Here is a 23,862-nt window from a genome sequence, read left to right as displayed (position 1 = left end):
ATAATATTGTTTCTATAGGAAAAGATACTATAGTTTTTAATTAATCTGTAAATCCACTTTTGGGGCATAATTATACAGCCCCTTCCCTCATTAGCCTTTTTTGTTTTGTTTTGTTTTGTTTGACCAAAGAAGAGGGAAACGGGGAGGGATACGCAGCTCTTGGCTTGGTTCAGCGGTTGACGCTCTTGCCCTTCCGTGGCTCCATCTGTGGTGGAGTGGGCTGGAAAGTCTGAAGCTGGTTTTGATCCATGTGCCTGGATGAGTCTCCCTTTCAAGTGATGAAGCAGTGGGAGTTCCTATTGGTTGACAAGCTAGTCGCTAGCAGACTTACTCTAGGCCTAAGTCATCGTATTCAGGGCAAAATAATTGATTGGGCCACAAAACAGAACCAAGAAAATGGCAGAGTGCCTGTTTCTTTTCTAGGGCTTTTATAAGAAAGACGATTCTAAGTCATGAGGCTAAGACAAGGAGAATATTGGGACACATGGAGAAGCTTGCAGTTTGAAATGGCCACCACCTTTTCTGAGATAATTTTTTTTTAGTAGCCCAAGTTTTTCCTTCATTCCTTCTTTTCAGATTCATTCCATATTATTCCTTCTTTCCTTCCATATTCATTGAGTACCAGGCATATGCCAAGCACTGTAGTAGGTGTGGAAGATACAGTGATAAGATCGTTTTCGTCCCTCTGTAATCCTCACAGAGTTTACAGTTGAGTGAAGGATACAAATAAGTAAAGAGGCTTTTTCACTACAGTGTGATAAGTGATTCTGTGGCAGAAGTGTAAGACAACTTGAACTTACGTAGAAAGTGCACTCGCTCCACACTTGATAGGCCAGGAAATGCTTCCTAATAAGCATGATTGAGACCTGAAGGGTATGAAGGCATAAGCCAGGTGTGCAGAGGTGAGTACCAGAGGGGCTGTGAAGAGGGGGAGAAAAGTGTTTCAGATACAGGGAATATGCAGTGGGCCAGAGCTGAGCTGAGAGAGAGAGCTTTTTAAAAACAGAAGTGATACGATCCTTCTGGAGTTTAATTACAAGTAGGGGGTTGGAGAGAGATGAGACTGGAGAAGTAGGAGCTACATCATGAGGACATTTTTGCTATTTTAAGGATTTGACTTTATCCTAAAAGGACTAGGAAGCCACTGCAGGGCTTTAATCAGTGGCATGATCAGAACTGCATTTTATAAAGTTCTCTCTGGATGCAGCGTAGAGAATGGATTAGAGGATGATAGAAAAGGAACACAAGGACTCATTAGGGAGATTTTGCTGTAATCCAGGCAAAATGATGGCCTAGCCTAGTGTAGTGGCAGTAGCAGTGGAAAGAAGTCGCTGGGTTTGAAATATTTTTCAGAGGTAGAATCTGCTGCCTTGGTGCTTAATTGGTTATGAGGGGTGAAGCAGGAGTTGTTAAAGATGGTGCCCAGCCTTCTGCTTGAACAACTGGGAAAAAAGAGGGGCCTCACTAGGGTAGGTACTCTAAAGGGAAAGCAAATTTGGAGGAGAAGAGACATGATCACTGAGGAAATACTGAATTTTGAGGCCTACAGGATGTCTAGGTAAAGATGTTCTGAAGACAGTTGGATATAGCTATTTGAAAATCAGGAGAGAACTGAGCTAGAAAATCATTCACATGTGGATGGTACGTGAAGCCATGGGAGTGAAGGAGATCTCTGACTGAGTAGAGTGAGAAGAGAAGAAGGCCTAGTGAGGGGAGCCGGGAAGAATGTCAGTGTTTAAGAAGGGCCTGAGAAGGAGATCTGAGTTGAGAATTTGCCTGTGTTTCTTATAATTTATTGGTTTGGGGACTGTATGTGTCAGCAGGAATTTTGCTGTCTGGCTCATTTGTTAAAAGGTATTTATGTGAAATTGATAGTTGAACTGTATTTTTTTTTTTCATTAATAGATGCAGATGAATAAATCTCAAAGTGTGAACCTTAAAGAGTTTGGTTTTACTCCAAAAACTTCTCTTCCCAGTATATCAAGGTACAAATATAATGTTAATATCTAAGGTAAAATATTCATCATAACCTGTCTGTTCCTCCAGATAATCACTTATTCAGAGAAAGATGGTCACTGGCTTCCTTTAAATCACAGCAATCGTTTAGCTCCGTAGTGAAGTAGTGACATGATAGGAGTTTTCTAGTCTTTCGTACCCCAAATTTATTTAGAACTCTGCAGTCCTAGGGTACTTTACTACCCATCCTGTGTGCCATGCCCTCAGGCTCTCTCTGCCTTCCAAACTTACCAGGTGGCAAGAGTATACTTTAGAAAGAGAAGTCGTGTTGGTGTGTAAAGTCTAATCTTTCCCATTTAGGGGCCCACTCTGTATTAATAATACCTCAGATTTATAAAATACTTTATAATTTTAAAATTACACTTTTGTATATTATTTTTTTTGACCTTCACAAAGGCCTGGCTCATAAACCAAGATATTTTTATCCCACTATGTAGGTGAGATAAGCAAAGCTCATATTCCTGGTAAGCAGAGGGCCCTAATGACATCTCAGCATTCTTTTCCCATATTATGATGCCTAAAAGGTAGCAGTTTATGTAAGTTCCCTTCCAGATAAAGGCATTTTACATGCAGGGATGACATTTAATATACTGAACAGCCAGGACAGAACAGCCGCTGACCGATCAGAATAGACGCCAACACTGCTGCAAGAGATCCTTGGTTTTGTTATCTAACTGCAAGTCGCATGAGCCGTAGATTTTTAAGGCTACACACAGGTAGCGGAACTCTGCCTACTGGGGGCACGTAAAGATGACTGAATAGTTGTCACTTCCATTAAACACCTGTCTTTACCCTTTACTAGTCAGGCTAGCACAGTTTATCATAGAAGTGTTGAGTGGATGAAGCAGTTTTTTTCCATTTATATGAATAAGTAGTTTTCAAAGTCAGGTTAATTTTTAATATTTTCTTTAACATTTTTATGGTTTTATTTATAAAGGTCAGAATATTTAAACACACCTGAGGTGCCTATGATGGAGCAGAGGGCTCAGCATGAGGTCTATGCAAAAGGTCAACAGCGAGAACCATCTTCTTATCAAGACAGAGGTAAATTACTGTTGATGTTGACTTGAGAGAGAATACGATTTATCACTGCTTTGGATTGATAAGCAATGTTATTGAAAAACCAGCATCTGAAATTATTATGATTATTCACTCGGCAACATCTTTCTCGTCAGTTCTTGCACCAAGTTCGAATTCTTGGGTCTTTTATTTCAGATGGTCTTGCTGGGTCTGTCATAGATGTAAAACATCTTTACCTACATAGCACTGACTATTGTAATTTATAGATAATATGAGGGAAAGCTGAGAATTATAAGGGTTCTTTGGATATGCAAAGTATTAAAATGCTGAACTATTACTTTTATGTATCTTTAGAATCATTTAAAATAATTCTGTGTTTATAAAGTTAGTCCAGTTTTACAAAATAGCTGCGTTACCTTGGGAAATTTCTCTAACCTCTTTGGACCTTAGGCTTATCTTTAAAATTAAGGGATTAAATTGGGTGACCTTTAGTATCTCTCCAGTTCTTAAACCTGTGGTTCTTACACTCTCTGTGATAATGTGAGACTGTTGCCTAGTCTGTGGGATATAGCTGGCCTGTAAGTTAGGTTTGCTTTGCTATGTCTGCCATTAAATTAGTGAGATAGTGCATATAAATTCTTCAGCTTTGGGCCTGATTCATCATCGCTCCAGATCCTGCCATTAATAACACCATTGCTCTGGGTCATGCTACTAACAGCCAGTCTGTTAAAACGTGTGAGAAATAATTGTGGCCACAGAGCTGTTTGTTCAAGTGGCTGTATGTAGAAATGGTAAGCTTGGTGGCTTTTTTTAACACAATTTCATTTGTGTGTTGTTTTTGACTCTGTTGCCACTCTTTCCTTCATTCTTTTGCATTATGCTTTCTCTAGCCATAATTTAAGATCCTACTTAGGCAGGGGCTGGAGCACCTCCCACCTCTTATGACACCATGGCAGCCATTAGGCCCAATATCAGATCAAGAAAAATCCCCTGATCACATCTAGAGTATCAGAGCCTTTGTCCACTTTGTCCCAAGCCTAACTATCATCACAACGTGGATAGATTGTAAGATTGTCAACTCCCTTGGTTTTATCCCCCTTCAACCTGTAGCCCTCTAACTTATTCCTTGTATGGCTGCTCTGTTCCCTGCCTTTCTCCACACCAGAGTTCATTCTTCATTCTGTTTACCTTCACATTGTCTTTACGTAGCTTTTCAACTTTTACTTCTTTTCCACCCGTTATTCCAATTGTGATTTGTATTATGCTGTAAAAGTCTCATTTGGATACTTTAAACCCCAATAATAACTGTGCCCCTCTTTTACTGAGTGCCCCCCCAACCTTTTTAAAAAGAAGAAACTGTATAGTATAGCAGTTAAATTTATAGCATCTGGAAATAATCTGTTTTGGTTCAAATCCTAGCTCTGTCATTTAGTAGTTGTATGACTCTTCATAGTAAGTGCACTTACCCGCTTTGTCTCAATTCCCTCATCTGCTTATAATTTAGGGATTTCAGGATTAAATGGGATAATGTATGTAAAGCTCTTAGCACAGTATCTGGTACTATTATTAATAGTAATTGGGTATATTAATTATACTTTTTACACACTAGTCTTTGGCAAAACATACTTAAAGTGTATTCAAATAATGCTCTTAAGAATGTTTTAAGAAAAACATGACAGTTTTTATCATCTGTATTCCAGTTTCAAGAAAAGAAGAAAAAATGTCAGAAAGCATGTTGAATTATAAAATTTAAATTATGAGGGACCTTTGTGCAATTTCTCATTTTACAGTGAAAGAAGCCAAGCTCAAAGAGATTAAATTACTTGCCCAAAATCACATATCTAATTAATGATAGGGCCAGAAATAGATTCCATATCTCTTGATTCCCAGTCCAATGCCATTTCTATAAAATGAAATTGACTTCAGTTACCAGTGGAGAATTGAAAAATCAAATCTATGATATATGAACTCTTTTCAGCTTTCTAGCCCCCCAACTGTATACTTCTCTATTTCTGTACCCATCCTTAACTCTTTATTTGTTTTAAGAGAAGAATTATCTCTTCTTCTGTTCAAGGCTCATCCCTCCGTCTGTAATCTTAATCTTTCCAGTTCTGCCTCCCCCGGCTTCAGGAGACCAGCTGCCCCTCTCCTCTTCCCCTTACTGCCAGTCTCTTTCTCTTCAGCGTATAAATGTGCTCCAGTCTTCCTTCCTCAGGTGCAGGTCCCCATCTAGCTAGACGGTCCTCTTCTCATTGTATGTCCACTGCCCTTTGTACCTACTCCTCTTTTCAGGACACAGCATGTTGTGTAATGCTTGTATGTGTATCAAGGTACAAAGGTAGAGGAATGTGAGCTGGAGTTGTAGGAACAGTTGAAGGCTAGAGAAGGGTTTGGATAATGAAGAAAAGGATAGAGGTTACTTAAAGTGAAGGAAACTCGCTTTACTGGAGCAAGCTCGTGCTGGCTTGTGAGAGGTGACTGTTAAATTTGGGGGAAGCTTTCAGGTATTATTAAAGTTGAATTATGTAAGCTTTCAATTAAACAAATTATATTGAAAACAAAAGCTATAAATATTAAAAATTAACCATTTCCTAATTATCCTGCTACACTTTGCTGGTATCTGTATTCTTGAGATTATTTGCATCTGTTTGTATCTGTGTGGTGGAAACACTGTTCGAAGGGGTGCTATTGTCCGGTTTCTTCCCAACTTTGCTTTTAGTTACGTCGCGTCATGTTGGTAGCTTGAAATCAGTCATGCTGGGACTATTTATACCATGGAAATCAGTAAACACTACAAATCAGGGCTTGATTTATTGTTTTGTTTATTGTTTAGATTTCAGAAAGTAATGGAGAAAATGTTACTAGTGCAGATTAAATTTAACGGTGTGTCGTGTGTATTGACCTTACATTGTGAATAGCATGAAAAATTGAAGGAGTGTTCTTCTAGCATTTGAAAATTATTATCTAATTCAACAAAGAAGTTAATGCTTAAGCCAATGGATGAATGAGTGAAGTCCGAATATATGTCTTTGTTGTTTTACTTTTATTAAAGTCACCAAAAATATCAAACAACATTTGAATTGACAAATTAAGGTGAGAACTACATTCATTTATCAATTGCAACCGTAGGTTGATACAGATATAAGAGTTTGGCAAAATTCAATGAAAACATTCAGTGGTAATCGATTAGATATATGGAATTTACAATTAATAATACTGTATATTTTATCATTATTTGTAAATTGTGTGCAACAACCCTTTACATATAATAAACACATATAGTGCATATACATGTACTTTTTTTTGAAGAAGCAGTTATTAAACATTTATTAGCACACTACTATGGAAAACTGTACAAGTAAAGGCATTAAGTCCCCATATCATATGTGGTAGGTACTATTATTGCCCCCATTTTGCAGAGGAGAAAACTTGACTCAGAGTTTAAATTACTTGTCTAGGATCATCCAACTGGTATATGAGAGAGGTGGAATTTTCACCCAGGTAGTCTGGCTCTAAGCCCATGCTATAAACAATGACTAACACTGAAGGTATTTTAGCAGGAGAAAAATAAATGTATATTTTCACCAGAAAGAGAAAGAAAAATGCCATATGATGCCACTTATCTGTGGAATCTAAAAAAAAAAGGACACAAATGAACTACATATTATTTATAACTTAAGTGATTGATTTCTTGAATATGTATAAGTACATTTGACGGTCCTTTATGATTGGATTACTGCATTCTGTTCTTATTTTGTGGTTGGCTTTATTCCTTTGATAACTGTAAGTTTAAAAAGCTAGAGCTCTAAACTCTTCTTAGAAACAATGGGTAGTACATATATGTAAATTTTTAAAATATGTGCAATATATATTATATATGTATTTACATGTAATATATTGTATATGTGCAGTCAAATTGTATCAATTCTACCTAATGAAACTGAAAAATAAAAAAAAGGTATTTTCATAACAATACTCAATTACTACTTGTAGGAGAAGAGCTGGAGAGAGGAAGTCCATTTCAGAAGCTGTTACAGTGCAATCCTGGATTAAGATTATTCTTGCATAGGAATTAAGAGGGAAAATTAATTCTGTCTAGAAGAATACCTTGAAAATTACATTCAGTGCAGCAATCAATCACTACATGTCATACAGTAAATAGAATTGGTTGAACATAATACTCCGCAATGCTTTCTTGAGACCTCTGTCTGGTAGTTGAAAGATGTGTTTGATATGTCAGTAGATAATGGTGCATATGGTTTAAAAAGTACCTATACTCTTTTATGCATAAATATGACAGATTTTTCTAGATGGACCTGTTCTACAACTTCATATGAGAAAGCCCATCACACAGTGCTGTTCAACAGAAATCTTAATGCATCTGGAAAACAGAATTTGACAGATGCAGATAAAAGTAATTCTTCATTTTTGAATGTGAACTTTGAATTGGGAAATGAAGTTTGGGATGATTTTGATGATGAAAACTTAATAGAAGTTACTAGCTTTTCAGCTGATACTGAGAAGTCCAAAACATCAGGTAAATAGCATCAAATGTATTTCTTGGTATGTATGTATTTTATTTGAAACGTATATATTTTAGCATGAAATAATGTCATGAAAAATTCTTTGAATATTTTTCAGTTTAGCTTTTGGGACTAATTTTCTTTGCCTTTTTGTGTGCTTGTTTAATTAGCTTTGGTTTTTTTAAGATCATAATTTTTAGCAAAACTAAAAATGTGACCCTCCCACAAATAACATTTCCCGTCCCCAAGGACAGAGGTCAGCGTTATTCCATGATGATGATACAGCAAACGAGCTTTTTCTATTCTACAGCTCCTTATCTTGTTAAAGGCTCTATTCAAATTCAGATTGTTTATTGAATTTTCCCTTATAAAACAGACAGTCCTGCTCTCCATTCTAAGATCTCTCATGGTCTGGTAATGTTTGTGAAAGACAAAAATGTTCCATTTTTTTGAAGTATTCTTTTTTTCACATGTGAGCAAAGAACATTAAAAGATAACTTTTATTTCTACTAGAAATATTGACTTTTCAGGTATAAATAAATAAAGTAGAAAAGGTCAGCTTCTCATGTATTAGATAGTGTGTTTAAATCATATACAATCAAAAAATAACGAGAGTAGGCCTTTGAGTTACTGGCGAATTGACTCTATTTCACTAAAACAGAAGGGTGAAAATCTTGATGATAAGACAAGGTAGCAAGATGGAGATCCTCTCTCCCAGGATGGATAACAGAGGGAAATCAGCCCCTTGCAGTCATTGAAAATACTGAATGAACTTTGACTTGATCATTTACATGGCTTAAAAATAAATTAATAATAGTGGTCTGAAGACCCTTTAATATAGTGACTAATAAGCTAACCTGTGTGTTTTGTACTTGTATTCCATTAGCTTTGCTCTTTTGTTTCTCTGTGCACATTAAATTTGACTTTTGAGAAGACTTTTCCCTCCTTAACCTTGTCGTGTCTGTTTGGAGAGAGCCCTCGTAGAACTTGTGAAAAACTCCGTTTAGCTCTTTCCTGGCGTTCTGTTTCAAATGTTCTCTCTTTACATAGGATTTGGAAACACTTTGAGTTCCAGTACCAGGGAAAGTAAGCTACCCTTCCAAGAATCAAAAAGCAGATTCCAAACAGAAATGTCAAACAGGCAAGTTTTAGACTTAGACTACTTACAACTTTATATCCTCTTGATACGTAACTGGAGATGGGGATCGAGTTATTAGATGTCAGAGAAGAATAAGGTATGAGCCAGCCTGCATCCTCTTAAACATGGAGCTGTGTTTCTCAAAGTGCTGTTGTCAGACCACCCAAATCAAAATTGTGTAGGGGTATATACATATATAAAAATACACATTCCTGGGCTCCATGATTACCGAATCACGGCCTCTGGGGCTGGAGCTGAGGAACCTCCGTTTTTCACAATAAGTTTAAACTGAATGGGAGTTTGACCAGCAGAAGGGAGGAGACTAAGGCATTCCAGGGAGAAGCAGCATATGCTAAGGCAGTCGCATGCTCAGGGTCAGTGAAGAGTGGTCCGTGTGGCCACAGCGCCGAGGCTGACTGCTGAGGTCTGGGAGGGGCCTTGAATGCCGCATTTGGATACCTGTGCCGGATCCAGTAGGTCAGGGCCACAAACTCAGATGCCTTCGGGGTTGATAGGCCCAGTTGACTGTAGTGTCCTGTCTACCGGGAGCACCACGACTCAGCCCCTGCCAGTTGTTGCTGTGCAGGAAATGTGAGTCTAGTGTTGTCAAATACCCCGATGTTCCCCCAAAACTAAGAGTCAAAAATTTATGTGGTATCTTCTGACTTTTCAATTTTGACAGTTGCTCTTTGTAAAACGTGATTATACTCTGCAGCACCCCCCCCCCCAAAAAAATGGTAATAATGCTTACAGGCCAGATTTAGCCTAGGGGCCTCTAGCTTTTGACCTCCATCGGAGGCAGTGAGGAGCCATCCATTTAAGCAAAGGGTAAGTAATTTAATCAAAAAAGTCATTCTAGCAGTGATACTTAGAATGAGTTTTAGAGGGTGGGACCACCAGAGGCATGGCGGCCACTGAGAAAGGCAGTCTGCTATGCGGCTCCAGGTGGGGCAGAGGTGATAGGAACTGAGGCGCCGAACTGGATTTCTGAGGTACGTCACAGATAACTCAGATCAGATTTAGCAGTTGGTAGGATGTGGTAGTTAAGGAGGAGGGAAGAATAAATGGCAAGTGGGCAGGTGGCGATACTACTTGAGAATATAGGACACATAAGACATTTGGGGGAAAAAACTATAATAATTTTAGAAATGTTCAGCTTAAAGTGTCTTTGCAGAAATGTAAATGCATCTGGATGTGGGACCTGATTGCAGAGGTCAAGGGAGAGCAGAGCTCTCCCAAAGAGGAGAGGTGCTAACCCCTTTTTATTCAGGGTCCAGTTTTCTGCTTAAGGGTTATTTATTTCTCCTTCTTTAAAAACTTCAAAATGTGTGGTGTCTTTTGATAGTTTTGCTTTTATTTATCATTTGACTGATCATTAGCATCACTACCACAGAATCATAGATTTCAGAGAACTCCAGAGTTGAGGGAGACTTAATTTAAATGTCATTTGTTCTCCCTACCACCGGATCCTTGATTAGCCGTCCAGCGTCACTGGCAAGTAATCATGCCGTCTCTGCCAAGACAGCTCCAGGGAGCAGGAGCTCGTTTGCTCCAAAGTGCTTCTTCCATGTTTGGATCTCTCAGATCATTCAATAGCTTTTTAAAATATTGCCTAAAATTTGTCTTTTATCATTTCCATTCATTTATTCTAACTCTGAGTCATACAGAAAAGACAGATTGGAAGCAACAACTGGAACAAAGCTGTGGGTTTAGAGAAAATAGACAAATCACACTGGGAAGAAAACAAGGCACGTGAACGATTTTGTGCATCACACCTTTAGAAAACCACGAATAATTCTGGGAGAGTTTAGAAGTGACCAACAGAAGATAAGTAGGTTTAAAAGGGAATCCTATCAAGAAGCCTCTGAGAAACTGGTGTCAGAAGTTGCAGCAAGGAAGACGGCCTGCGGGACCTGAGTGTCTGCGGGCAAGAGACTTGCTTTCCCTTTTATACCCTTTTTACTGTTTTAATTCTTTGCTATTCATCAAAGACAGAAAGTTTCAGTCCTATCAGTATAGTGATTCTCCCCTCCCCCTACCCACCACCTACTGCTCCTTGCATGACTGTCACATTTTAGCCTGTGTCAGCTTAAATTGTCACCTCCTCAGACTGGCATTCGTGACCATCTTTTTAAAGTGGGTTTGTGCCTCCACACAGTTACTTCCTATAATATTACTCAGTTCATTTTCTTCATATCACTCCAGGATCTATAGTTGTATTTGTTGTTATTCATTGTCTGCTCCTCTGCAGATGACAGCTCCCTGAGGATTTGTTTACCACTTTATGCTTAGCTCCTACGATAACATGTGGCAGATGGTAGTGAATAATAAATGTTTTTTAATGAATGAATGTAATACAGAAGGTCAAAGGCGAGTTCTGATATACAGTTATACACGAGAAGATAGCTAGAGATGTCTGTCTGTAGTGAGACCAGAACAGGGGAAGGAGACTAAAAGTTAAGCAAGTGGGGTTTAGAAAAGATGTTCCATCTGCGAGATGACAGATGATTAAGCATAAGACTCAATTTCAATGAAAATTATTGAATGATCCTTTCTGTAGGCCTTTAAAACTAGTATTCTTAATTTAGAATATATAAATTGTTGTTTTGTCTAAAAGAAAGGAGATACACAAGTTCTCCATGAAACAGCATCGTTTTGGGGGGATAAATAAGATAAACTTGAGTCATACTTTTCAAAGAACCACCTTTGATCTAAATGAGGATGGTGTGTTTCTCTTATTTGCCATATTTTACAAATAATTCATTTTGATTTTTAGTTTTGTTTCATCACATGAGAAGCCAGATATTTATTTATCAGATTCTGCCATGTCCAAGCCTGGTGCATCCTCCATGACAAAACCACCTCAACAAGCTGAAACTGCAGATACTGTGAGAAGAAGCACTTCTTATTTTTCTTTTAAATACTGCCTGGATAGTTAAACTTTCAATAATTGCTGTTTATTTGACCCAAAATATAGATCCATTTACAAGAAAGAAAACAACAAAGTCTGTCACCAGTGATTGAAAAACTGTGCTTCACTCACTCTGAAAAAATATCACAGTCTTCAAATTTTGTTGAGAAGGTGGATTGCTTTGTTAGAAACAGTGAAGAATATGAAAAGGAAATTGATTTCAGGTAAGAACTCTTTAAAAACATTTCAAGACTGTAAATTAAAGCTTTTACAAATGAGTTCAGCATTCCTTTTTCCTTGGTTAATTTTAAAGATTAGAACCTAAATGTATTTTATTTACTTAAAGACATTACAATTTTAGACCCCTGTTAAGCTAAGCTTCATGAGGTAATTCAAAATATCAAATACCTCAATTTTTGAGAACCTGTGTTTGATGCTAGTACTTAAAACATTATATTGTGTTGATAATCACTTTTTTTTTTCACTGATTTGAATACCGATTATAAATATAAAGTGTGAGGTCACTTGAGAAATTCAGAAGAGATTTTCAAAAGTTCAAGTTGTATTTTAGCCACCAACATCTTTTATAACTACAGGTTCAAAGAAAAAGTCAGATTAAGTCTAGTCTGCTCCCCTACTGCTGGTCACTTTCATGGGTAACACTAGCGGATTCCCTCTCCTCTTGAACAGTCGAGGTGTATAGACCTGCTCACACACTGATTAAGTGGCATTACTTTCCAATATGTTTGAAGAAATATCTAAGATACTTGTCTCTACCTTTCACAGTTTATGAAGTCTGATTTCACCTTGCAGACTTTCTGCAAGGTTATGCATATTGAAGTTTGTATGATAAACTAACCTCTTATTAATCTTCAAGTTTACCCATTTTATATTTGTTATTACGTTATTTGTTGTGAATTTAAAAATAAATTGTGTTACAAAAATGTTTATTTTTACATTTGCTTTTTCCCCCCAGTAGGTATCATCCTAATGATGAAGCTGATGAAATGAAATCTTTTCTTTCAATATTCGATGGTATTTTCTAAAACAAACAAACAAAAATGCTTTCTATATTAATAAGACAAAGTTTAAAGAAGCCTAATTATAAAGCATGCTTTAAAAAAAAAAGTAGTTCGTAATTATTCAGATTTTTTTCTCTTGAATTTGACCAGCTTTGTTGACTTTTTGGCAGCAAAATATTTGGACTGATGTTTTTTTCCCATCATATTGTAACTTCATGGAAAGCATTTTTACAGTGACTTTGTTTCTGAGCTGATAATTAAGTTTCATTTAGAAATAATTATGTTTATTAATTGGATTTTTATGGGAAACAATTTAATATTTCATTTTTATATTTTCCTAGCAAGAGGAAAGGCATTCTGTGAAAACAAAATAATGCTAGTTCAGTGAATCTATTTATTGTAAATTTTCACCAATATTGTTTTGTTTTACTAGAGATTTTTCAGAATCCAGTGGCTGTCTAAGCCTGTTGTTATATAATTTTGAGCAACAATAAATGAAACATTAATCAATATAGATTGTTGTTTTTCCTTAGCTTGTTTTTCAATGTGGTGGAAACTTTGTTATCTTGACTTTTACTATAGCAAAATCTATTTTATGTTATTTTCCAATGAGTTGTATCAAATTTCTTTATTGATAAGTAGTGTATAGGCCCTGTAAGCAATGTTCATTATCTAACTTATTTGTAGACACAGTGTGAACTTGAAGCCACTTAAGAAATTTTAGGAATTTTTCTTTAGGTGTAAAAGCTCTAGAGACAAGAGAAGTAAAGAAAAATGAGGTCGTTAGTTATTATTAGTAAATATTTATGAAGCATCATAGTATTAAACTTAGAGGAAAAAAACTTAAATCTAAGAGGCTTTGTCTCTGTTGAAAAATAAGAACAACCAGTCCTTTAATTTAGTCATCTTTACAGTCGGTGTTTCTGCATCTGAATCAATCATGCTACAACCTTTAAAGGTTATTAAACACCATTAAAATGAAAAATTGGTGCACTGCAATCTGCTCATCTTGCATACAGACTTTGACACTAAGGAAATCGCAATTTAATTCAGCAAGACTTACTGTGATGTGCTCAGTGAAAAACACTGTGCTTGGTGCTGCAAAGGGACCCAGATGATGAAAACACCGTTTTTCCTCTTGTGGAGCTTACTTTACATTCTGGTAGAGAAATTAAGACCTATAGTAAAGCAATAATAAAGTATAGAATACATTAGAGGAGTGGTTCTCAAGCTTCAAGGGTGTTTTGGAATCTTCTAAGAGAGCTTGTTTGGAAACAGGTTCCTGGGCACCATCCCCAGTTGCTGACTCAGTGGGTCTAGAGCGGGGCCTGAGAATTTGCACTGCTACCAAGTTGCCAGGCGATGCCAGTGCTGCTGTTCCAAGGACCACGCTCTGCAAGCCGCTGCAGTAGAGGTTAAAGAACTGTGGGATTTCATAGGAGGGAGAGTAAAATCTTGATCATGGGGTCAGGGAAGCCTTTTAGAGGAGTTAAATTTCAGCTGAGTCTTGAAAGATGATTAAGATTTTGACGGGCAAAGTCTTATGACAGAAGGAGATTCTAGGCCTAGGGAGCTGCTTGAGCAGTTCAAGGGAGGAAAGTATCTATTTGGGGAAAAATGAATAGACAATTTTAAACATAAGTTACTATTGTAGGAGCTGTTTCAACTATATCTTAAGGCCACACTGTGGAGGACTTTAGATGTTAAAATAAGAAACCTGAGCTTTACTCAGCAAACTGTTTCTCAAACTTACCTCATTGTAAGAAATATATGGATAATGTATTAAATGTACAAACTCCTAGACTTCATCTCAGAGCTACTGGCTCAGACTCTGCAGTGGGCAGGACTGGGAATTCTGTGGGGTTAACTAGCACTCAGTCATTCTCTATGATCAGGCCAATTTTGGAAACACTTGGGTAGATAATAGGTTCAGTTCATAAGTGGTCAAGACGAATAGCAAATTCCTTTGTGCAAGTGTTTACTGAGGAAATTATGTGTATATTAAATATACGTAACTCACAGACCTGTTACATGCTGACCACCTAGTGGACTACAGTCGCTGCGTATTCTTTCCATGAAGTGAATAATAACCTTCAGGTTTTCTATTTTGTAACTTTTGTTCTAAATGTATTGGGTGTATTTATTCATGCAGAATGAACCACACAACAGAGCTTTCACAAAAATCTTTGTTAAATTTTTTCAGTTTTTTTCAATTAAAAGCGTCCTTAATTGGCTGTATTTTTCCTCATTTGTAATGCTAGTTTAATGGCAGCTACCTTATAGGTATGGAGTGAGAATTGAACAAGCCACTGCATAGGAAGTTCTTCGTTTAAGGACTGATACATAGTACGTGCTCAATGAATGGTAGCTGTTCGTACTAAAAAGAAAGTGTCCTCAAGGGCAATTTTTAAATAACCCATTGGGAAGAGGTGAAATAATGCCATGTTCATTTGTCATATTTGAGTTGCGTTAAGTTGCGTAAGACTTGACAAAGGAACTCTTGACTTTCCACAGATTATCATCCATGGAAAAATTTTAATTGTAGCCCTCCCTCCTACATATACTTCCTCGTGCTTTCATGAGGAATGGGCTTCCATCCCCGTTCCTTCCCTGCCAGCATGCTCAGTTGGTTTATGGTCAGAACATACTAATCTGTTTTAATATTACCTTAAGAAAAATGTAATTATAAAATAAATCTTCTGCATGTTCTATTGTAATACATTCCAAATGCAAGATTGCTAGATCATTCACTCTTTTAGGTTTGGCACAGCGTATTCCTTAGCAGTCTATGCAAAGAGTTGCTTCACCAAGACCCCATCAACTAGCACAGAAGGGAGCACCCTGGGAGGGTGACATTTACCGTGCATCCTAGGTGAGGACAGGTGTGTGCACAGAAGGCACCAGTGAGGAGGACGTCGGGGAAGCTAAGCTTACAGTTCAGCTAAGTGAGCCGAGAGTTTCATGTGGGCTTTGCTTAGTTAGTGGAACAAACAAAACAAAAGGGAAACGCTGGCACTTCTTATCTTCCGGCATTTCAGCTCCTGGCTGCCAGTCGTTAAAAGATCTTGCCACTCGGAGTCTGATCTGAAGACCAGTAGCATGGAGAGCCCTGGGTAGGTCTTAGGCCTCGCGCCAGGATTTCCGAGTCAGAATCTGCATTCTGACAAGATCCTCAGGTGATCACATGCACATGGAAGTGTGAGAAGCCCTTGTTTTAGCTGGAAAGGAGAAGAAAGGAGGCAGCACCGGAACTGTAAGGGAAGCCATCCCAGAAGACAAGTACAAGAGCAACGACGACAGTGCGGTCCTGCCGTGAGTGTAGCGTGAGGCGTAGCTCTCGTCTAACTGCCTTTCAGGACAGGCGGTTTTCTTCACCAGCCGCGTAAATTATCTTTGTAATTCTCATGCATCAACTGGGTGTTTTGTCATGTAGCTTGAAAGGCACTTGGATGCTCTGTAGAGTTTTAACTAATGTAATAGAAGTAGATATTCAGAAGAGCAATCTTTGTCTTTCTTATTTGCACATTTCAACTTGGGAGCCTTTCCCTAAACTAACATCTGCCTCAAACGCCCTGCGTACTTCAGCAAGACAGGGAAACAAAACCCAGCCACACACAGCGTTCTGAAAGGTTTAGAAAAATGTGCACAGACCTGCCGTCACGACTTACATGTTGTCGCTGTGAAATACTTCATTAAAAAAGGAATGACAGTTCAGCTGACACTAGCATTTTGCCTCCGTAAGACAGTAAATGGCTTCAATCCTTTGGAAACTGCACACGTGATGGAGTCATCTTTTTTTCTTTAGTTTTTAAATCAGTTTGGAATGTAAACTTTTACCATTTAGAATTTTTTTAAATCTAAAAGAATTTTACTACAATATTTTTTCTCATTTCCAGTTTATTAAAACTTTAGCAGGCCAAATTATCCAGGTTTCAGATTATCAAAAGATCAACTCAGTGAAGTCCACATTAAAAAGAAAGCCAAAAACCTAAAAACTGCAAAGAGGAAGCTACCATAAAGGAGATTCATCAGCAAGTTTCTAAACTTAAAAATCGAGAAGACTGGAAACTAGTGCACACAACGCCCTCAGCCACGTTTGCCTTCGTTTGTCCCAGGGCTTGGCTCGTGCCGGCATCTTCAGGCTTTACCACGTGCACTGTCATCTTGATCGTTTAACTTTTGGTTTCCTTTTCCGCTGAGGCGCTGGTCTCCTCGGCGCCCTGTTGTTCGACGTGGAGAACTTCAGCTTGTTTTCCTGACGACTCTGTCTTGCTTCTGAGCGTAGACCTGATCACCGGCTCCTTGCCGACACGTGAGCTGTGAGCGCGCGCGCTTCCCTCACCCCAGAGCCCTCTCCCTCCCTCGGCTTCCCCCGCCGCCTCTCCCAGAGCTCGCGGCCCCCGCTCCTCTCCTCTCCGCCAGCCCGCCCCGGCTCCCCGACGGCCGGGCTGCTCCGCGGGCCGCGCCCTGTCGCCGCTGCCGGTAGGTCCCCCTCGTTCTCCGCCTGGACCGCGCGTCCCGTCTGCTCGCGCTCATCATGAGCATGCTCATCGCGGCTCGGTTCTGAATTGTAGGCTTCACTTCTGCTCCTTTCCTGCTCTTTTTCTTTAGAATCAAACTTCTTTTTCTCTGACGTTCTCGTGCTCCCTTCCTTTACCCCTTGATTTCATGTTCTTTTCCTCACGTCGGTTATGCTCGCAGCGCCTTCCTCACTCTGACTTCTCTTCGCTCTTACTCCTACTTTTAGATTCGGCCCTTTTCTTCACCTTGTTTTTGTTACATTTGTCACTTTTTCCTGAATTTCTTCTGCTGTCTCTCTCTTTGCTGTTAGACTTACGTTCTTTAACTTTCTTTTCCTTTTTGCTTTTTCTGTTTGGACTCACACATGACCGTGATCGGTTGCGGTTTTCTGTTTTACCCTCACGGGCCTTCTTTGATTTTCTTTCAGCTCACCCTCATCTGCTTTGATCCGTCTCTCACCACTCGATCCCCTCACTCGTTCAACAGAGTGAGTCAACAGCTGCTCTCTACGACCCGCTGTATCATGAACCAGTCCTACCAAGATGAATACGACCAGGTCACGTTTCAAAGGGTTCATGGATGATGATCCAGGTAACCATGATCAAAATGCAACAAAAATATATGGCCCTTTAAAGTTATCAAGGTTTTTAAAAAATTAACATCTTCATCAAATTATGTTACCAAATGTCTCTGACTTCAAGCTTTTTCTAGACTCTACGTAAGATTTACAGTGTCTGGGTTTCTTAAGGAGGTAACATGCAGACAGTCAAATTTTACAAAAAGGAAAGCTACACATTCTTTTGGATAGTGGATTATAAATTTAAGGAAGTGGGGCTAGAGGATGGAGTGAACTTGGAGAGGAACAAGAGATCACTGAGGGGACATACTGACAGACAGGTTGAGGAAGGAGAAAAAGAACAAGGAAAGCGTAAAGAAAAGACGCTTCCTCATCCGGCAGGATAGTGTTAGGATCATTTATATGCATAAAATTCATGTAATTAATCATCATAATTTGGGCTGAAAGGAAATTATAAAATCAAGTACTTACCAATAGTATATAAAGTAGCCCATATTTTTAACTAAAGAAAAATATTTTAGTTGGGAGACTTTCAATTCATTATGGAAAATTAAGTATTTGAAATAAACGTTTAGATGAAAATGATAAAATGTGCACCCCTCCCTGCTTGGACGTATTTTGATGCATTGACCTGTCTTGTTGTTTGTTTGTTTGTTTGTTTTGTCTGCTGTTGCCCCCGCACGGAGGCAGCCAGGCTATGAAGTAGACAGTCCTCAAGGGAGGGTGTCGAATCCCTAATTTTTTAAATTTTAAAAGCCACAATCCAGACTTGAGACCAGAGAATTGGAAAAATACCTGATGGGTCAATATCTGTGTTCTCTGCCCCCAGGACTGAAGAGTCTGTAGACTTCTGAGAAACGAGAGAAGCCAGGGAAAGTGAAGATGCCAGGTACCTGAAAAAGGACCTGTGCCCAGCTTGCCCCTGGATTCATCTGAAGAGGGTGTGGTAAGACTTAGGCAATAATAAAACACTCCTCTCTGCATGATTTTGGAGATTCCAGAGCAGAAGGAATGTCACTTTCCCTACTTTGAGAAGGCGCTCAGACCCCTGCGTTCTCCCTCACTGCCCCGTTGTCCATGGCACGGGGAGGGACAGAGTGGCAGTGGCGGGCAGTGTGGGATGCTGGAGTTGAGACGGGGGCGGAGATAGGCTCCCAGGGGCCCTTTGTGCCCCAGGATGGCACGTGGCACAGCAGGAGCGTCCCCCAGGAGCCAGGGGCTAGGAGGGGCTGCGGCAGGGCCTCTGGGGCCTGGCTGCTTGTCTCACTCTCCCAGCAGTCTCAGGAGCTGGTGTCCACCACAGGGACACCGGGACACATGCGTCACCAGCCAGGCGCACAGACAGGGTGCCAGCCGGCCACCGGGCAGCCCCGGGGCCTGCGTGCAGTCCCGTGTAAGTGGAGGGTCTTGAGTTGACTGGGATTGTTTTTCCAGCATCCAGTGGAAGAGGCGCTTGAAAGAAATTGAAACTTAACATTCCTTGCATCCTGGAGCAAATGGGCTGGGATTTATACCCACTATATTATTCATCGTGATAGATTTTGAAAGAAGTTCGCTTTCTAATATTATTAGTAACAAATAATGTCTTTTTCAGATTCAATATGACCTGTCAAAACGTTACAAAACACTAATCTCAACTGGTGTAAAATTCAGATCTGAGTCTCAGGCAGGTGCTCAAATGTTAAACATACTTTCTTTTTTAAAAAACCTCCCAGCGTAACTACACCAGTACCAGCTAAGGTTACCAAATATGTACTGTGTGCATAGATGACATACTTAGTTTAATCCTTTCAATAATCCTGTGAGGTAAAGTCTCTTGTTATGTACATGTTTTATATGTGAGGAAGCTAAATAAATTGCAGGAGGTCACAAAGCTTGAATTTCTGTGTAATTCAAGAACCCTTTGCACAACTGTTCTGCCATTCTGCCTAGAAACGAATGAAATACTGACTAGTCTTTAAAGTCACATAAAATCATCAAAATCCACGTTTTTCCTAATCTTTGAAGTTTTTCTGTTGGAGAATTTAAGGCAAATTCAAGAGGGCTCTTAGCCAAGACACACCACGTAGTCTTAGGATCCAGTTTAACTCCAGTTTCCAGAGAAGCAAGACGGCTGTGACCTTCTCTTTAGACAGCCTGGTCGCTGTCCTGGTCGTTCCCCTTTGCGGCTCACCTGGCACGATCAGTAGATATTTCTTCTCCCCATTTGGCCCTAAACCCTCAGATCAGTGTCCTATTTTTCGGTTTTCACACTTGAGCTTCTGTGCTTTAGTCTGCTTTCTGTCCTGCCCCCAGACCCCTGAAGACTACTTGTTTATCTTTCCTAGGTCAGTGACTTCATTTTGAAACCCAATATTTTGCAGAGAAAAAAAAAAAAAAAAAGGCGGCCCTGTTTTCAACAAAATCCTTTTCGTAAAGGCAACTTGGTTTTGCCTGCCAGAGCGATGTCATAAAGTTCTCTCTGCTGTCAGTGAAAACTAACCTAAATAAGAAATAAACGAAACCCAGACTTTGTGACCTTTTCCAGGATAACAGGGCTTCAGAAACATCCACTTGAAATGCGACTCTCATCTTGCCATTTTCCCCCATAATAAATAATTATGGTGATTTTTTCCCCATACCTCTCATCTAGAAATATATTGTTTTGAAGAAAAGTTTGAAATTTAAACACAAATCTCACCAAGAGTATTTGGTGTATGTCTTATAAAACTGTGCCTGAATAGAGTTGTTCCTAAAGTTCTGCTTTTGACCTTAAATTAAAGTTTAAAGAAAGGAAAGGGATTATTACTTATTATTAGATTTTTATGTAAAAAATTATGAACTTTCAACGTATAAATTTCAGGTTTCCCCAGCAGGCGTTATTACTTTCTCTGATTGTCTTTTCATTTTCCTGTGCTGTCCATCAACCCACTGCTTCCCATCCTTCTGGGATTTTCCTCAATTTCTGTTTGCATTACAATGTCATGTTTCTCTTATTTTAAGTGATTTTAATTTCATTTTTAATATATAGTGAGAACACACTGTAATAAGTTCATTTCACTACTTTTCACTCTCAAAATAACTTTGTCTTTTGAAATTTTTGCCTCCTAAAGTAAGTCAAACATTTTAGAGTCTTCATAGAAAGAAATTTCTCTTTTCTCTTTGAATTTTTTGTATTTATAGAAAAGAGTTCCATATGTCCAAACACTTTTCTAAAGTCATGGTGTTTAGTGAAATAGAATCTTAAGTGTAATAAACATTTCTCCAGTTGGATATTTCTATTTACAAAATTAAGTGAATTAATTTATGGCTTTATGTTTTTATGCTGGAAGAAATATTATTTTCTTTCTTTTCTTTCTTCACAGTAGGAAGAGCTCTGTTGGGTGTTGTCTGATTAAGAAAGTAGCATGTGCTTATTTACAGCACCTAGACTATGAAAATAAATCAGCAATAGACACACAGCAACACAGGCCTACAGAACATAGTACTAGGTGAGAGATGTTAAGAAATAGAATGTGAAACTATCTAAGTAAGTTTAAAATATCTGTGCAAAAAACAAAAAATAAATTTTGTAGAAATATTTGTGAACATTTATATCATATGACTTAGAATCGTTGTCAATGGTGGAAGGGTGGTTTGGGTGATCTAAACGGGAAATGTGGATAAAAGAATAAAAGAAATTTCATATAACCTCCCTCAAACCCACCACTTACGGATCACCGTAGGTTGCGTATTTTGGAGTACAGTCATCCAGATACACCCCCCACACACACAGTGGGGTTATAATCTGCTTTTGGTCTTTGTTTTCATTTAGCAATACGATAGGGGATACATAATCATCTTCCACGTAGCTCATGCGTGGATGCGCGTGACTTACTGAGTGACTACCCTATTGATACACACTCAGACTGCTTCCAGTTTTTTTAGTAACTCATCTTGCAATGAGCATTCTTACACATACATCTTCATCTATTTGCTTTCACTAGAAATGCACCTTTAAATTATTGAAACAGGTTGTCAAACTGCCCTCCAGAAACACCATTTGACATTCCCAATATGGAACTTTCTGATTCCTACCGAGTAAAACTTGTAAAACAAACCAACAGAAACAAGTATCTCCATGTTCCAGCCATCGGAAGGTCCAGATCTCAGCAATAGAGTAAATTTACTCTCAGAGTCCTTTCTGTCCCGTGGGAGACCAAAGACTACAAAAGCATGTTATTGTCAGCTCGCAGCTGACAGGCGAGCACTGCCTTCCCCTGACCTGAGCGTCAGGGACTGAGCGAAGCACACGGCCAGGACGCACGCGGAGCTGCCCTCGGGCCGTTTCTATGACTCCGTCTAAGCGGTACATCACCTTTTTTGCACTTGTGTATATATCAGAATCCTGAAGTTTATAAAATCAAAGCCTTTGATTACTGAGAGTGGGACTTGTGTTCTAAGCAATTATGAGTTCTCTGTTTTTCAGTCTGATTCTTAAAGTGCCTTTTAACTTCTCTTGAAGGTCCTGACTTCATTAGTAACCTTATGTCCCAAACAGTCAAATAAGTTTTCAAACACAGCTACGAAAGGAGACAGCCAGCGGTTCCTGGGCGCCCCCCCCCCCGGCCCCCCCTGGTGGCTTCCCGCAAGCCCGTGAGCTGCAGGGCCCTGAGCTCCTCGCTCCAGCGTGCGGTGCCCGTTCCCGCAGCTGGGACGTGGACACGTCCACTCGACACCGCCTCCAGGATCCAGAGCAGGTCTTCCAACAAATACTTGCTAGTGAGGTAACTCACAGTAACAATTAGGAGTAACAAATGTGAGTGTCTGGAACCCAGTAAATACTCATTCAGTGGTAGCAATTGTCAATACTAAGATAAAACATGGGGGTGTTGTTGAAGGAGAGAAGCAGAAAGCAAACAATTTCAGACAGTCCTGATGGCTGGCGAGAGCCCCAGTTTCGGTGCTGGGGCCAGAGTGCATCTAGAAACTTGGGAATTCATACGGACTGGTTAGAGGAAGAGAGGGAGTTGCTCTGAATTAGGCTCAGCGTTCAGGGCTACCAGCAGCTTCTCTGAACGGAAAACACCCATGTGGCTTTTAACAATGTGTGAATGTGAATAATCACCTCCTCAGGGAAAGCTTTTCCCACCCAGTATCATCGCTACCCCCAAACCACATTGAGGAAAGAATTGCTAAATACCTATTTTTCTAATGCTACTAGGTGGCAGGAATTCAAGTTGATAATCTTTTTTCGAGGCATATCTTTATTAAAGGGGAATTATTCAAAGCCATCTGAGCGGTAACTTTGACACAAAGGCTAAATGACCTGATAAACCTACTGTGGGTCAGTGGCCCCACAGCACCAAAGAGGAGCATTTTCAAATGAAAAAAAAACCTCCAAAAGGAATTTCTTTAAGTGAACTTAAATTCTTAAATTTAGTGAGTCTGATTTATTTCTTGCACACAGATATTGTATTACTAGATATTATATTGCTGGAGAAGCTGAGCTGGGATAAAAAGAGACTAATTCTCTGAGGATGCGGAAGAATCGTCTGTTGATCGCTCGGAGGAAGGCACTATATAAATTACATTATAACAGTACTGCCTCTTTCTGATAACACAGCACTGAAAGAAGAACTCAACCTGACAAGAAGTCAAATTTACTGTCATACTGTTTTGATTCTCTTGCTGATGTGACAAAGCGCATGCTGATACCTGCTTTTATTTGATTAACTTCAGCTGCTCTGGATGACGGCTTGACCCCCTTGAAGTACTGGCTGTAAACTGTCAGCCAGTACTGGTAATATCTGTGGGCCCTGTGACCGAGCAAGGAGCGTGTAACCCACACCCCGGAGGCAGAATCAGGCCCCCAAAGATATCCGCATTCTAACCCCCCATGTCTGCGACCACATCACATAACATGGCAAAAGGGACTTGGTAGATGTGAAGTTAAGGATCTTGAGATGGGAGGTCAGCCCGGCTTTTCTGAGCCTGATGTGCCCACAAGTGTCCTTACAAATGAAAGGAGGAGGCAGGAGAGCTCGAGCCCGAGGGGATGTGCGGGTGGAAGCCAAGTTCAGAGAGAAAGCGAGAGGGAGATGGGTGTGAAGACGCTCCGCCGTGGCTTCCATGACGGACAAGGGCTCACACGCTCAGGGACGCAGGTGGGCTCC

At 39.5% G+C, this 23,862-nt stretch overlaps 1 protein-coding gene across 9 annotated transcripts in view; it reads left to right on the top strand.

Moving 5' to 3' along the window:
- HFM1 (helicase for meiosis 1) overlaps positions 1-21,301 on the top strand; it is a 151,593-nt gene extending 130,292 nt beyond the window's left edge. For 6 of the 9 annotated variants that reach the window (XM_032487069.1, XM_032487073.1, XM_032487071.1 and 3 more), the window contains 8 exons: positions 1,906-1,985; positions 2,954-3,060; positions 7,337-7,573; positions 8,610-8,700; positions 11,474-11,585; positions 11,675-11,832; positions 12,585-17,742; positions 18,558-21,301. In XM_032487069.1, coding sequence (XP_032342960.1) covers positions 1,906-1,985; positions 2,954-3,060; positions 7,337-7,573; positions 8,610-8,700; positions 11,474-11,585; positions 11,675-11,832; positions 12,585-12,654 — 855 coding nt within the window. In that variant the 3' untranslated portion in view covers positions 12,655-17,742; positions 18,558-21,301. The remainder of the gene's footprint in view (positions 1-1,905; positions 1,986-2,953; positions 3,061-7,336; positions 7,574-8,609; positions 8,701-11,473; positions 11,586-11,674; positions 11,833-12,584; positions 17,743-18,557) is intronic. The other 3 variants (XM_032487067.1, XM_032487066.1, XM_032487070.1) reach the window with 3 other exon arrangements.
- The last annotated feature ends 2,561 nt before the right edge of the window (positions 21,302-23,862 follow it).

This window comes from Camelus ferus, chromosome 9 (genome assembly GCF_009834535.1).
Source record: "Camelus ferus isolate YT-003-E chromosome 9, BCGSAC_Cfer_1.0, whole genome shotgun sequence".
Taxonomy (NCBI): Eukaryota; Metazoa; Chordata; class Mammalia; order Artiodactyla; family Camelidae; genus Camelus; species Camelus ferus.
This window is presented reverse-complemented; position numbering and strand designations above follow the sequence as displayed.